General features: G+C 38.7%; 1 protein-coding gene across 1 annotated transcript in view; it reads right to left on the bottom strand.

Moving 5' to 3' along the window:
• The window catches only part of rab32a (RAB32a, member RAS oncogene family), a 50928-nt gene that overhangs the window by 8925 nt on the left and 28679 nt on the right, over nt 1–13324 (bottom strand). Inside the window, exon 2 of the mRNA XM_061929830.2 lies at nt 655–932. Within this exon, the coding sequence (XP_061785814.2) occupies nt 655–932 (278 nt within the window). The remainder of the gene's footprint in view (nt 1–654; nt 933–13324) is intronic.

The raw sequence follows: 13324 nt of genomic DNA on the forward strand, positions 1-13324 counted from the left end.
AACACAATTACCACGACACTTCAACTTAAAGACAGCATAAATCCATACTGTACGGTTAATAATTATTAGGTTATTGTTTTTCATATCTAGCATTGTTCTCTGTTTAACTACTTTCACTTGACACTAACATTCCACACGACAAGTAATAAAAGTTTGTTTGTATGATTTGTGTTGGTGTTGTATTGGATTAATATCGATATGAGCCAATAGTCAAGGTCTCAATATCGTATACAGTAAATCGTATAAAAAGTGAGTACGCTGTATCGGGACACCACTATTTATAAGCAAAGTGTGACAAACAATGGAAAAGTGCATTCCTAACGTTCACAATGAATTACGAAGTAATGCAAAGATAATTTGCATTGCAGACATCTCACTACTAAACGTTTTTTAGTGTCGTCCAAGTGCAAAAATAAGTTAACATGACAAAAAAAAGATTCAACATAAACTTTGTCCGGTGCGCATTACAAAAGTTTTGAGACTACTAATTTGATTGTATCTCCTGAGAGTCGGCATACTCTGCAGTGGACATTTGGGTTTTGCAGAACAGGGCTATTTTTACTCCTAAATGTGGAACTGTGACAATAGAAATAAAACACAAACAAATGTATCAGTACAAAGACTGATTAGATGATCGTACTGCGAGGCGCTCACCTTGGCCGAGGTTTCAAACCACCCCAAGAAGCCAGCCTCTTTGCAGAAATTGTCCATGAGGGCCATGTTGTTGGAGGCTTCCTTCTTCTGGTCACACTTGTTGGCCAGCAGCACCGAGGGGATGGGGCCGCCGTTGGCCAGCTTCACCTTGCTGTCCAGGTCCTGCTTCCACTTGGACACGGCCTCGAACGTGGAGCCCCTTGTCACGTCGAACACCACGAACGCCCCCACGGCCTCTTTGTAGTAGACCCTGGTCATGTTTCCGAAGCGCTCCTGACCTGGAGGAGCACATAGAAGCATATTTACATCTTGACTAATAGGCTTTCAACCATTTTTCCTCTTCAGCCCACAAAAATGATAGTTCTCAATTGACCCACTTTCCTTAATATGCCAAGGGCTTAATCCAGCCAGAGAATGGCAGAAGTAATCCAGCGTCATCATAAGCCTTTTCCTATAGGCTGTCTCTGAGAACATCTGAGGTGAGATATCACAATGGCTACGCAAACGGATTAGTTCACTTCAACCCCAACTTCTTTTTATGAACAGTTCCAACAATTCATCTTGCTTTACGCCATTGCAAATGACCCGCTTAGTCCTTCATACCTCCACTATTTTACTCGTACTGTACCGTATTTTCCGCACTATAAGGCGCACCTAAAAACCACACATTTTCTCAAAAGCTGACAGTGCGCCTTATAACCCGGTGCGCTTTATTACGATTCATTTTCATAAAGTTTCGATCTCGCAACTTCGGTAAACAGCCGCCATCTTTTTTCCCGGTAGAACAGGAAGCGCTTCTTCTTCTACGCAAGCAACCGCCAAGGAAAGCACCCGCCCCCATACAACAGGAAGCGCTTCTTCTTCTACTGTAAGCAACCACCCGCCCCCGGAAGAAGAAGAAAAAACGCGCGGATATCACCGTACGTTTCATTTCCTGTTTACATCTGTAAAGACCACAAAATGGCTCCTACTAAGCGACAAGGATCCGGTTCATAAAAAGACGCAATCTCTCCATCCGCACACGGATTACTACCGTATTTCACAGCAACTGATATTCCTGTGAACCGCACTGTGGAACGGAAGCACGTACGGTGAATATTCGCACCACAGGGAATGAGAAGTCATCCTTCACTGTGGTTCTAGCTTGCCATGCTAATGAAACTTCCACCCATGGTGATATTCAAAAGGAAGACCTTGCCAAAAGAGACCTTTCCAGCCGGCGTCATCATAAAAGCTAACTCGAAGGGATGGATGGATGAAGAAAAGATGAGCGAGTGGTTAAGGGAAGTTTACGCGAAGAGGCCGGGTGGCTTTTTTCACACAGCTCCGAAGGCGAACACACCTTCACTAAGACGGGCAGACAGCGCCGGACGACATACGCCAACATTTGCCAGTGGATCGTAAATGCCTGGGCAGATATTTCGGTCACAACTGTGGTCCGAGCTTTCCGGAAGGCAGGATTCACAGAACAACAGCGACACTGACTCCGATGACTTCGACGAGACGGAACCGGCCATTTTGGATACCACGCTTGCGCAACTTTTCAATTCGGACACCGAAGACGAAGAATTCGAAGGATTTACGAATGAAGAATAACTTCAGAAGGTGAGCGCTATGTTTATTTTGTGTGTTGTGACATTAACGTTCGAGCAACATTATGTTGCTATTGCTCTACACCATTTTGAATTTTACTATGTTTGTGATTGCACATTTGCGTACATTTTGGGACAGAGTTGTTAGAACGCTGGTTTTCAATATATTATTAAAGTTTGACTGAACTATCTGACTGTTTTTTTGACATTCCCTTTAGCGCAGCGTAGGCGCGGCTTATAATCTGGGGCGGCTTATTGGTGGACAAAGTTATGAAATATGTAATTCATTGAAGGTGCGGCTAATAATCCGGTGCGCCTTATAGTGCGGAAAATACGGTACTATGTGTGCAGCAGGCAACCACAATGTATTCCCGTAGGCATCCTGCAATTGTTTGATATTACTTACCGTATTTTTCGGACTATAAGTCGACGTTTTTTTCATAGTTTGGCCGTGGGTGCGACGTATACTCCGGAGCGACTTATGTGTGAAATTATTAACACATTACCGTAAAATATCAAATAATATTACTTATCTCATTCGCGTGAGCGACGAAGCAAATGTTCGCAATCGTCACTCACACGCCAACCAATAAGAATTTGGCGGGGGCGGGTCATGGTAGAAGTGCATTGTGGGTCCTGGGATGCTAACTGCTATATGCTATACGCTACTGCCGGAGCTATTAAAATGGATTATTTCAACATTGGCGGTAACTTATAAAAACTGAGAAGGGCTGAACTAAAATGGCACCGAAAAGGAAATCATATACTGCAGGTTACAAGCTGGACGTAGTGAAATATGGTGCAGAGAACAGCAATCGAGCAGCAGAAAGAAAGGACGCTAGCGGGGCGCATACCAGAGGCAACACCGAGGAAAAAGATTTCATGGGATTTAGCGATCGGGAGTGACAGATTGTTTGGTAAGCGTATAGCATGTTCTATATGTTATAGTTATTTGAATGACTCTTACCATGATGTGTTGCGTTAACATACCAGGCACGTTCTCAGTTGGTTATTTATGCCTCATATAACGTACACTTATTCAGTCTGTTGTTCACTATTCTTTATTTATTTTAAATTGCCTTTCAAATGTCTATTCTTGGTGTTGGATTTTATCAAATACATTTTCCCCAAAAAATGCGACTTATACTCCAGTGCGTATATGTTTTTTTCCTTTTTTATTGTGCATTTTCGGCCGGTGTGACGTATACTCCGGAGTGACGTATAGTCCGAAAAATACGGTATGTACAAGGATGTCATTTGTTTTGCTCTATTTCTTTTGTCAGATTTACCAATTCGGTGGGAAAAAAAGCATTGGGCCTGGTCTACTAAGATCCAAATACCACGCTTGGCCTGGGCGATTTATCAATACATTTTTTTTGGAGACTATTTAAAAATACAAAATAATTTTTTTTTTCTCCTTTTGCTCCAGCATACTTTTTGTCCCGATAATATTCCGTAAGTTCCGCCTTCCTCCTTACTTCCTTGGCAGGGATTCACACACCTAGCAAAACGTGGCTAATGCTAATGCAAACGCTAACCACAGCAAGACATTTGTTCCAAAGAAAAGAAAAGTGTTGTCAGCAGTTTGGTTTTGCGGCAACAGGCGGGGAACAAATGACTGCATGCTGCAAAGTTTGGTCATAAAACGAAGCAGCACAACTACTAAAATACTTATTCCTGCATCTGAAACCGAAACCTCCAGCTGAGAGCGGGAAAAGCAACTCTTTACGAGGCGAACAAGACCACAACAACAAACAAACTTCCGCTAAAAAGCAGCTTACTGTGTTGTAACCAATTACACCAGGTATGTATGATCATACTAATGCCCAAAATAAACAAAAAATATACCGTATTTTTCGGATTATAAATCGCTCCGGAGTATAAATCGCACCGGCCGAAAATGCATAATAAAGAAGTAAAAAAACATATATAAATCACATTTTTGGGAGAAATTGATTTGATAAAATCCAACACCAAGAATAGACATTTGAAAGGCAATTTTCAAGGACCCATTTGAGAATTTGTTCCTCAAGCTGTGGCCATCTAGCTTTTAGCCCGCGATTAGCTTTTTTTTAGTTTTCTTCATTTCAGTAAGAGTAGCCTCTGCTTTTCGCCTGTCCCTTACATGTTTCTCACTTACTCCAAACTGTCTTTCTGCTGCTTGATTGCCGTTATCTGCTGCATATTTCACTACTTCCAACTTGTAACCTGCAGTATATGATTTCCTTTTCGGTGCCATTTTTGTTCAGCCCTATTCAGTTTTTATAAGTTACCGCCAATGTTGAAATGATACATTTTCATAGTAACGGAAGTAGCAGCAGGTAGCATCTTTATTTTCACAATGCACTTCTGCCATGACCCGCCCCCCGCCAAATTTTTATCGGTTGACGCGTGTGTGTGACGATTGCTGATATACGCCTAGTCTCTTACGTGAATGAGATAAACAATATTATTTGATATTTTACGGTAATGTGTTAATAATTTCACACATAAGTCGCTCCGGAGTATACGTCGCACCCACGGCCAAACTATGAAAAAAACGTCGACTTATAGTCCGAAAAATACGGTAAGTAATATCAAACAATTGCAGGATGCCTACGGGAATACATTGTGGTTGCCTGCTGCACACATAGTACAGAGTCTAAGTCGCACTATGAAAAAAACTGCGATTTATAACCCGAAAAATAAGGTACAGTACAGGTCTGGACACACCTTCTCATTCAATGCGTTTTCTTTATTTCCATGACTTTTTATATTATAGATTGTCACTGAAGGCATCAAAACTATGAATTAACACATGTGGAGTTATGTACTTAACAAAAAAAGGTGAAATAACTGAAAGCATGTTTTATATTGTAGTTTCTTCAAAATAGCCACCCTTTGCTCTGATTACTGTTTTGCACACTCTTGGCATTCTCTCGATGAGCTTCAAGAGACAGTCACCTGAAATGGTTTTCACTTCACAGGTGTCATAGTTTTGATGCCTTCAGTGACAATCTACAAACTTTTGGCCTGTATTGTACACAGTATATATATATAAATACACACACATATATATATGTATATAAATACACACACACACACATATATATATATATATATATATTTATTAGGGGTGTAACGGTACGTACCTCGGTTTAGAGGTCACGGTTCGGTTCATTTTTGGTACAGTAAGAAAGCAACAAAATATAAATTTTTTGGTTATTTATTTACCAAATTTGCAAAATCTTCCACCAAAAATGTTTTTCTTAGTGGAATATTTGATGTGAAGTAATCGTAACCTTGGACAGGTCAATAATTCATAATAACATTGATTTTGATTCAAAATTATGTTTTGAGCAATGACAGTTTGAAAGAAAAAAAAACCAGCTTTGTTTTATTAGTCAACATTGCAACTTTTTCTAAATTACATTTAACCTTTAAGCTTTTTTATTTCACTTTTGTTATGTTTTTGTTTATTTTAATAGTATTTTTAGAATGTGCCGTGGGCCTTTAAAACATTAGCTGTGGGCTGCAAATGGCCTCCGGGGCACACCTTTGACACCCCTGCTATAGATAATAAAAAATTAAATGTGATAAATCTATGAATAAAAAGCGAGCCTGGCGACGCATGCGCGTTTATCATAAGTTTCTCGCTCGCACTCTCTCTCTGTCTCTCCCCCTCCCTCACGAATGCTGCTGCGCGCACAATTTGTTTTGTTTTTAACCTTCTTAACCCTGAACATACATTGTTAATACAAACACCGTTTCCATATGAGTTGGGAAATTGTGTTAGATGTAAATATAAACGGAATACAATGATTTGCAAATCATTTTCAACCCATATTCAGTTGAATATGCTACAAAGACAACATATTTGATGTTCAAACTGATAAACATTTTTTTTGTGCAAATAATCATTAACTTTAGAATTTGATGCCAGCAACACGTGACAAAGAAGTTGGGAAAGGTGGCAATAAATACTGATAAAGTTGAGGAACGCTCATCAAAGACTTATTTGGAACATCCCACAGGTGTGCAGGCTATTTGGGAACAGGTGGGTATCATGATTGGGTATAAAAACAGCTTCCAAAAAAATGCTCAGTCTTTCACAAGAAAGGATGGGGCGAGGTACACCCCTTTGTCCACAACTGCGTGAGCAAATAGTCAAACAGTTTAAGAACAACGTTTCTCAAAGTGCAATTGCAAGAAATTTAGGGATTTCAACATCTATGGTCCATAATATCATCAAAAGGTTCAGAGAATCTGGAGAAATCACTCCACGTAAGCGGCATGGCCGGAAACCAACATTGAATGACCGTGACCTTCGATCCCTCATACGGCACTGTATCAAAAAACAACATCAATCTCTAAAGGATATCACCACATGGGCTCAGGAACACTTCAGAAAACCACTGTCACTAAATACAGTTCGACGCTACATCTGTAAGTGCAAGTTAAAGCTCTGCTATGCAAAGCGAAAGCCATTTATTAAGAACATCCAGAAACGCTGCCGGCTTCTCTGGGTTCGAGATCATCTAAGATGGACTGATGCAAAGTGGAAAAGTGTTCTGTGGTCTGACGAGTCCACATTTCAAATTGTTTTTGGAAATATTCGACATCGTGTCATCCGGACCAAAGGGGAAGCGAACCATCCAGACTGTTATCGACGCAAAGTTCAAAAGCCAGCATCTGTGATGGTATGGGGGTGCATTAATGCCCAAGGCATGGGTAACTTACACATCTGTGAAGGCACCATTAATGCTGAAAGGTACATACAGGTTTTGGAACAACATATGCTGCCATCTAAGCACCATCTTTTTCAAGGACGCCCCTGCTTATTTCAGCAAGACAATGCCAAGCCACATTCAACACGTGTTACAACTACTAAAAGTCTCAATCAATCAATCAAACAAAAAAAGCACTTTATATGTAGAAAGGTTTTGTTAAGAAACCATTCTGAGCCTTATCTTATTTAGTTTTTATTTTATATATGTTGACCACATTAACCCTGGCAATGGACTCTGTGTGTATATGTATGTTATGCCATTGTTTACAAATTTGGTAAATAAATAACCAAAAAATGTATATTTTGTTGTTTTCTTACTGTACCGAAAATGAACCGAACCGTGACCTCTAAACCGAGGTACGTACCGAACCAAAATTTTTGTGTACCGTTACACCCCTAATATATATATTTAATATATATATATATATATATATATATATATATATATATATATATATATATATGTATATATTAGAGATGCGCGGATAGGCAATTTATTTCATCCGCAACCGCGGCAGAAAGTCGTCAACCATCCGCCATCCACCCGATGTAACGTTTGATCAGAACTGCATCCGCCCGCCATCCGCCCGTTGTTATATATCTAATATTAATTTAAAAAAAAAAAAAGGGTGAAAACTACGCGAATTGCACCTTGTGCAGACAAGATTTTTCGATCGGACACGGAGGAATTAGTGATGTAAAAGACCACGTTGGGACAAAAAAACACAAGTCTAATGCCGTTGCTAGCGATACAAGTGGAAAACTTTCAACGTTTTTCGTCGCCCAAACAGATTCTTTGGATGTGATAAATGCCGAAGTTTTATTTACGGAGGCAATAATTGAGCATGGACTTCCAATCGCACTGGCTGATCACATGGGACAGTTAATAATGTAATGCAACCTTTAAAAATCATTACGCGGTGATCGCGATCCCAAAAATAAACTTTTCTTGCATGATAATGTCCAGAAAAATTCGCTTTATATTACTATAGAGTCCTTTTAACGAATGAGTTTGATGGTTTATCACAAACCTTAAATGAAAGAAGTCCTTTGTTCTCCTGCAGCATGGCCTTGCCTTGTGTTTGGTGCGCCATCCTGTCGGCTGTATTTCACAGCACGACATACTGTTAAAAGTGTTTATACTATTTATACTTTCAATTAACAAATTGAAGTCTTGTGAAAGGTTGACAGGATAACTGGCATTAACTGTCAAAATAATTTCAAACTATTGAAGTTAGCTTACAGAATAAACATGTCAATCAACCCATATGATTTTTGCTGTAATATTTTTGTTTTGAAAAGTCACTGTGACTGATAGAAAAGTGATGGTTTTAGCAACATTTTAACCTGTCTGAATGCTAATAATCATTTTGCGAGCAAGCAGGTAAGCTGCGCGGGCGGAGCGCGCGGAGTGACCCATGTTACGAGCCCCCGGCCACGGGGGTGGCGGGCAGGTAAGCTGCTTACCTGCTGCGCGTGACGCCGGCCGCGGCGAAAGCGGACGAGGCGGGGTGTCGGTGCGGTGGGCGCGGTAGTGACCCTGGACGTGCGTCGGGCCCTTCTCGCGGATCGCCTCAGCTACGGCTCCCGGTGGGGCCCTCTCGGGGGAAGGAGCCTCGGTCCCGGACCCCGGCGAGGCGTCCCTCCGCTCCGTAAAAGTGTCCATCTCTTTTTTTTTTTTTCTTCTGTTGTGGCATATGCTGCAGGTTCCTGCTCGTTTTTCGTATGTGGGTAACAACATTTAACTATGTATATATATTTCCCAATTGGTTTAACTGCCACCCGCAAAAAAAAAACAACAAAAAAAAAAAAAATCTAATTAATCCGCCCGACCCGACCCGCGAGCGGATAAAATCTTATTTTTTTAAATTTCATCCGCCCGATCCGCGGATAATCCGCGGACTCCGCGGTTGTGTCCGCAAACCGCGCATCTCTAGTATATATATATATAAATAAAGACACACACATCTGCTTCTACGTCTGTCCCTGACACCCGCGTTCAGGCTGGCTGCTCTGGAAACAAACCCTGCCCACTCTGCTTTGTGCCTTGTCTGCCTGGAGCTGCTGTAACATGGATTACCGTAATAACCCGTATATTAATCAAAAGGGCACATTCCAACCGTAGAAATACTTTCAGTAATATAAAAATAACCCTGCACATCATATTTGCAGTCACAGTTTAGTTGCTAAAGGTTTAAAAAAAATAATTTGAAAATGTCCGGCGGGTCGGATTGAAACAGGCAGTTTCTGGCAAATTTGGAATATTGCTCTCATTTATTTTTCTGTATACTCAAGGATTGATGGGAACATTAAAAAATAATGATAATCACTGTAATTGCTGTCGGCATGCATAAAAGCTATGTGGTTATATTTGCTTATCCTATGCTTAAAAACTCACTCCTGTTACACGAATGACTGGGAACCTAATATAAAAATGAAATCAATGTATTGCTGTTTCAGTCTTAATTAAGCTAGAAAAAATAAAACTTCCGCCATTTTACGTCATATTCTGTGAATCCGAAGGTAGTATTCTAACTTAACAAACTAGAAAAGACTGATATAACTGGATTTATTCAGCACATACGGCAGCAGGCAACAACGTTGAGAATAACAAATCACACACGCGGGAAGTAAAAGGGCAACCTAACCAAGCGTACGAGTTTCACTTTGGTGCAGGGACTTACCAAACACACGAGCAGGTGAGCGAGCTAGTTCGTGGCGGAGCGTTGCAGTGACGCAGAGCTGCTGTTCCAGTGAACGGTCCACTGTGGGGCCTACAGGCCTGACAATAATTGCTCATAATTGGGAGTCTAATTTTAGCCAATGTAACCGCAGGTGAAGTCACCAGAGACACGACATAGTGGCTAAAGTGATGAGAATATTTCATTACCAGCGCTTGCACATACGTCCGGTATAGCAGACAAATAGACACTTGAGTGTGTCGGCATTAAATGAAAACAGAATATTTGTTTCTGTTGACGCTTAAAGCAGACATTCAGGATGATTGGACCTTTAAATACCACCGTTACACATGATATTCATGGAGCATGGTTAATACATTTGTATTTTAATAATTATTTTACACTTCAACAATATTATTGCAATATGATTTGATTTAAAGGAGTACTGCAGTTTTTTAAATTTTATTTTACCTATCATTCACAATCCTTATGATAGATAAGAACACATGTTTTTTTTAATGCATTCTGAATATTAAATAAATAATCAATGGAGCCTATAGGCTTTATTCTGCAAATAAAGCCCTTAAAAACATCCAAATACCTCCATTAAAGTGTTATACACATGATGTAAGTATAGATGTAATGTAGTAACAGGCACATTAATGATAACATTTAATATTTACTTATTGTGCTCGCTTTAAGCATAAGTGGCGTAATAATTTAAAGAAACGCATCATTTTTTATTATAACAACATCACTGATTATTACTCACAGCAGACTTCATGAGAGCCAACAAACATAGTAAAACATTACTAACTGTACAAGGTCTGCTGTCATTACGATGCCAATTGGTAGAATCTTGCTATTGTCCTGTTTGGATGATAAATGACTCATAATCCTCAAAAAGAAAAAGAGGGAATCAAGCGTCTTTTTGTGTTGTTCTCGCCATTTCCAGGTCTAAATTGGCTGTCAAAGTGTACCAACTTGTCGGAATACATCTTCGTCCTTCTACTATACAGGTGAGAGGCATGATTTATGATCGATAATAAACTTTCACAAGCAACGAAGCAGCTTACCACTAGATGATGTAAACAAAGAAACACACTGTAGTGATCAGTGTCACTATAAAAAGTTTGTCTGCGTAAGCGCTTATAATAACAATATCACTAATACTTGGTTAATATTCAAGTCACGAAATGTAAATGGAGTATTGTTGGTGCTTTTTGGATGTTTTTTTATTGGGTTTTATCTGCTGTAAGCAGACTTTTATTTACGAGTTAGATTGCATTAAAAAAAAATCCATCCGTCGTCATGTCTTTCATAAGGATTGTGAACGAAAAGCAAAATTCCAAAAAAAGTGCTGTTCCCTTTAAGGGCCTTTCAACAGAATAGGTGTCATTTGGTTGTATTAACTCCCTCAAAATTACCCTACATTTCTGCCTTTATTTTTTACTTTAAATCGAATAATACACATAGTGAACAACTCAAAATGTGTATTGTCTTTATTGTATTTTTGTACAAGTTTTCTAGGCCAAATATGACTTATTTGAGTAACAGGAATACATTTTTTTGCATAGAATAAGCCAACCCATTCAATATAGCCACAGCATATTAATGATAATAGCATTCTGACACAGTACAGTGATTCTTTTAAATAAACATGTAAAATCCAAAACATATTTAGGTAACAGGACTGTGCTGAGAGATAAATAAATGGAATATTCCAAACTTGCAATGTGTTCGGGTAACAGGACTGCGTGAAAACCAAGTCAAAACTAAAAAGTGTGAATTTCATATGTGTGTTGTTTTTAAGAAAATAACAGTTGGAATATTCATTCATTAATCCATTTTCTATACCGCATGCCACAGGTAAGCTGGAGCCTATTCCGGCTGACTTAGAGCTTTGGGATAAGAAGTAACGTAAACATGTAAAAAATATAAAATTTCTGAATAATGGAAAATATTATATTTAATGGTTAATGTTAATTTTAGGAATTAGGGACAGACAACGAATGTTATTGTTCCGGTGTTCATAATATTGTACATTATGTTTAGTTAATATGGAATCAGATCATTGCGCAGGATCCTTTTCTTAAGAATGTATTATTTGTTTTATTTACAAGTGACTGTTCTGTTTATTGACACATTTTAAACAACACCAATTAAGAAAAATAACCTGGTGTTCTGTGAATTTTTTTTCGGAAGGTCAACAGGATAGCGCTGAATTCAAGACAACAAATTCTGTTGCAGCAACTTAAAAAACAACAGAGGCTGGTCTGCCTCATCCAGCAAAGACAAGACACAGAGATATGACAGAAGTCACTTAAAGTAAGGAAATAACTATGACTACTTCACATATTAATAGGATAAAAATGTTGGACTGCAGCTTTAAATAATGCTGAAAAATTAATACGCATGTTATGCACTAGCAGTGACAAGAACCTACAGTTAAGACACTTTGATTTTGTGACTGGTTAACGGCAGATCAATAGTCCGCCAGCGGCCATCCTCCAGAGAAGATCTCATATTGAGTGGGTCTATCGAGTGCTAGCCAGCAATAGAGGCACACAACGACTTATATGAGGTATCGATACGGCGAATAAGTCACTAACAATAAATCACAACTAAGCCCGCGATACCGTGATGCGTGACCTCTCACGTAAGCATGCTAGTTAGCATTTATAAAGTGACCACGACTAAATCCTCTAAAACTTGCGGAATAGTTTTTCATTTAGATCAGGGTTGTCAAACTTGTTTTCATGGAGGGCCACATCACAGTCGTGGCTGCCCTAAGAAGGCCGCTTATAACAGTGAATGTAAGAATGTAAGTATAATCGCCTCATTATGTTATTGCACAATTGCCTATGCATTTGTCGATTACATTTTTGTACGTACAAATTGATGGATAACTTGCTTTAAAATCGTAAGTCAAGGTGACAAGCAGATATTTAAGTATTTATTGTTATTTTTACAAACTATAATACGTATATAATAATCAGGGATGCTAAAAATGTTTTTTTTATCACTTACGAATCCCAATGTTTATTCATCTCGATAGTAAATTGATAAATAATTTTCAGATATCAAATTATTATTTTATTTTTTTGACAAATTAATTTAAAAAAAAAATGTTTTAGGCCATTTCTGTGCTTACTTGGTGCGCGTACATGTCATACGTCAGCAACCAAAAGGAGCTTTTATAACCTGTAAGCTTGTTTTGTTAACGTGCTATTATTATATCAAATAATACACTGCAAAAATCTGTTTGAATCAAAAATCGTGTTGAATCGAGAATCGATTATGAATCAAATACCCACCCCCAAGAATCGGAATCAAATGACGAGGTGCCCAAAGATTCACACCAATTGAATATTTGTTGCATGAGCTGATAATATGAAAGTTGAAAACATATGAAATTTCTGTATTACATACAAACCCCGTTTCCATATGAGTTGGGAAATTGTGTTAGATGTAAATATAAACGGAATACAATGATTTGCAAATAATTTTCAACCCATATTCAGTTGAATATGCTACAAAGACAACATATTTGATGTTCAAACTGATAAACCTTTTTTTTTTTTGCAAATAATCATTAACTTTAGAATTTGATGCCAGCAACACGTGAC

This window comes from Nerophis lumbriciformis, linkage group LG34, assembly GCF_033978685.3.
Source record: "Nerophis lumbriciformis linkage group LG34, RoL_Nlum_v2.1, whole genome shotgun sequence".
NCBI lineage: Eukaryota > Metazoa > Chordata > Actinopteri > Syngnathiformes > Syngnathidae > Nerophis > Nerophis lumbriciformis.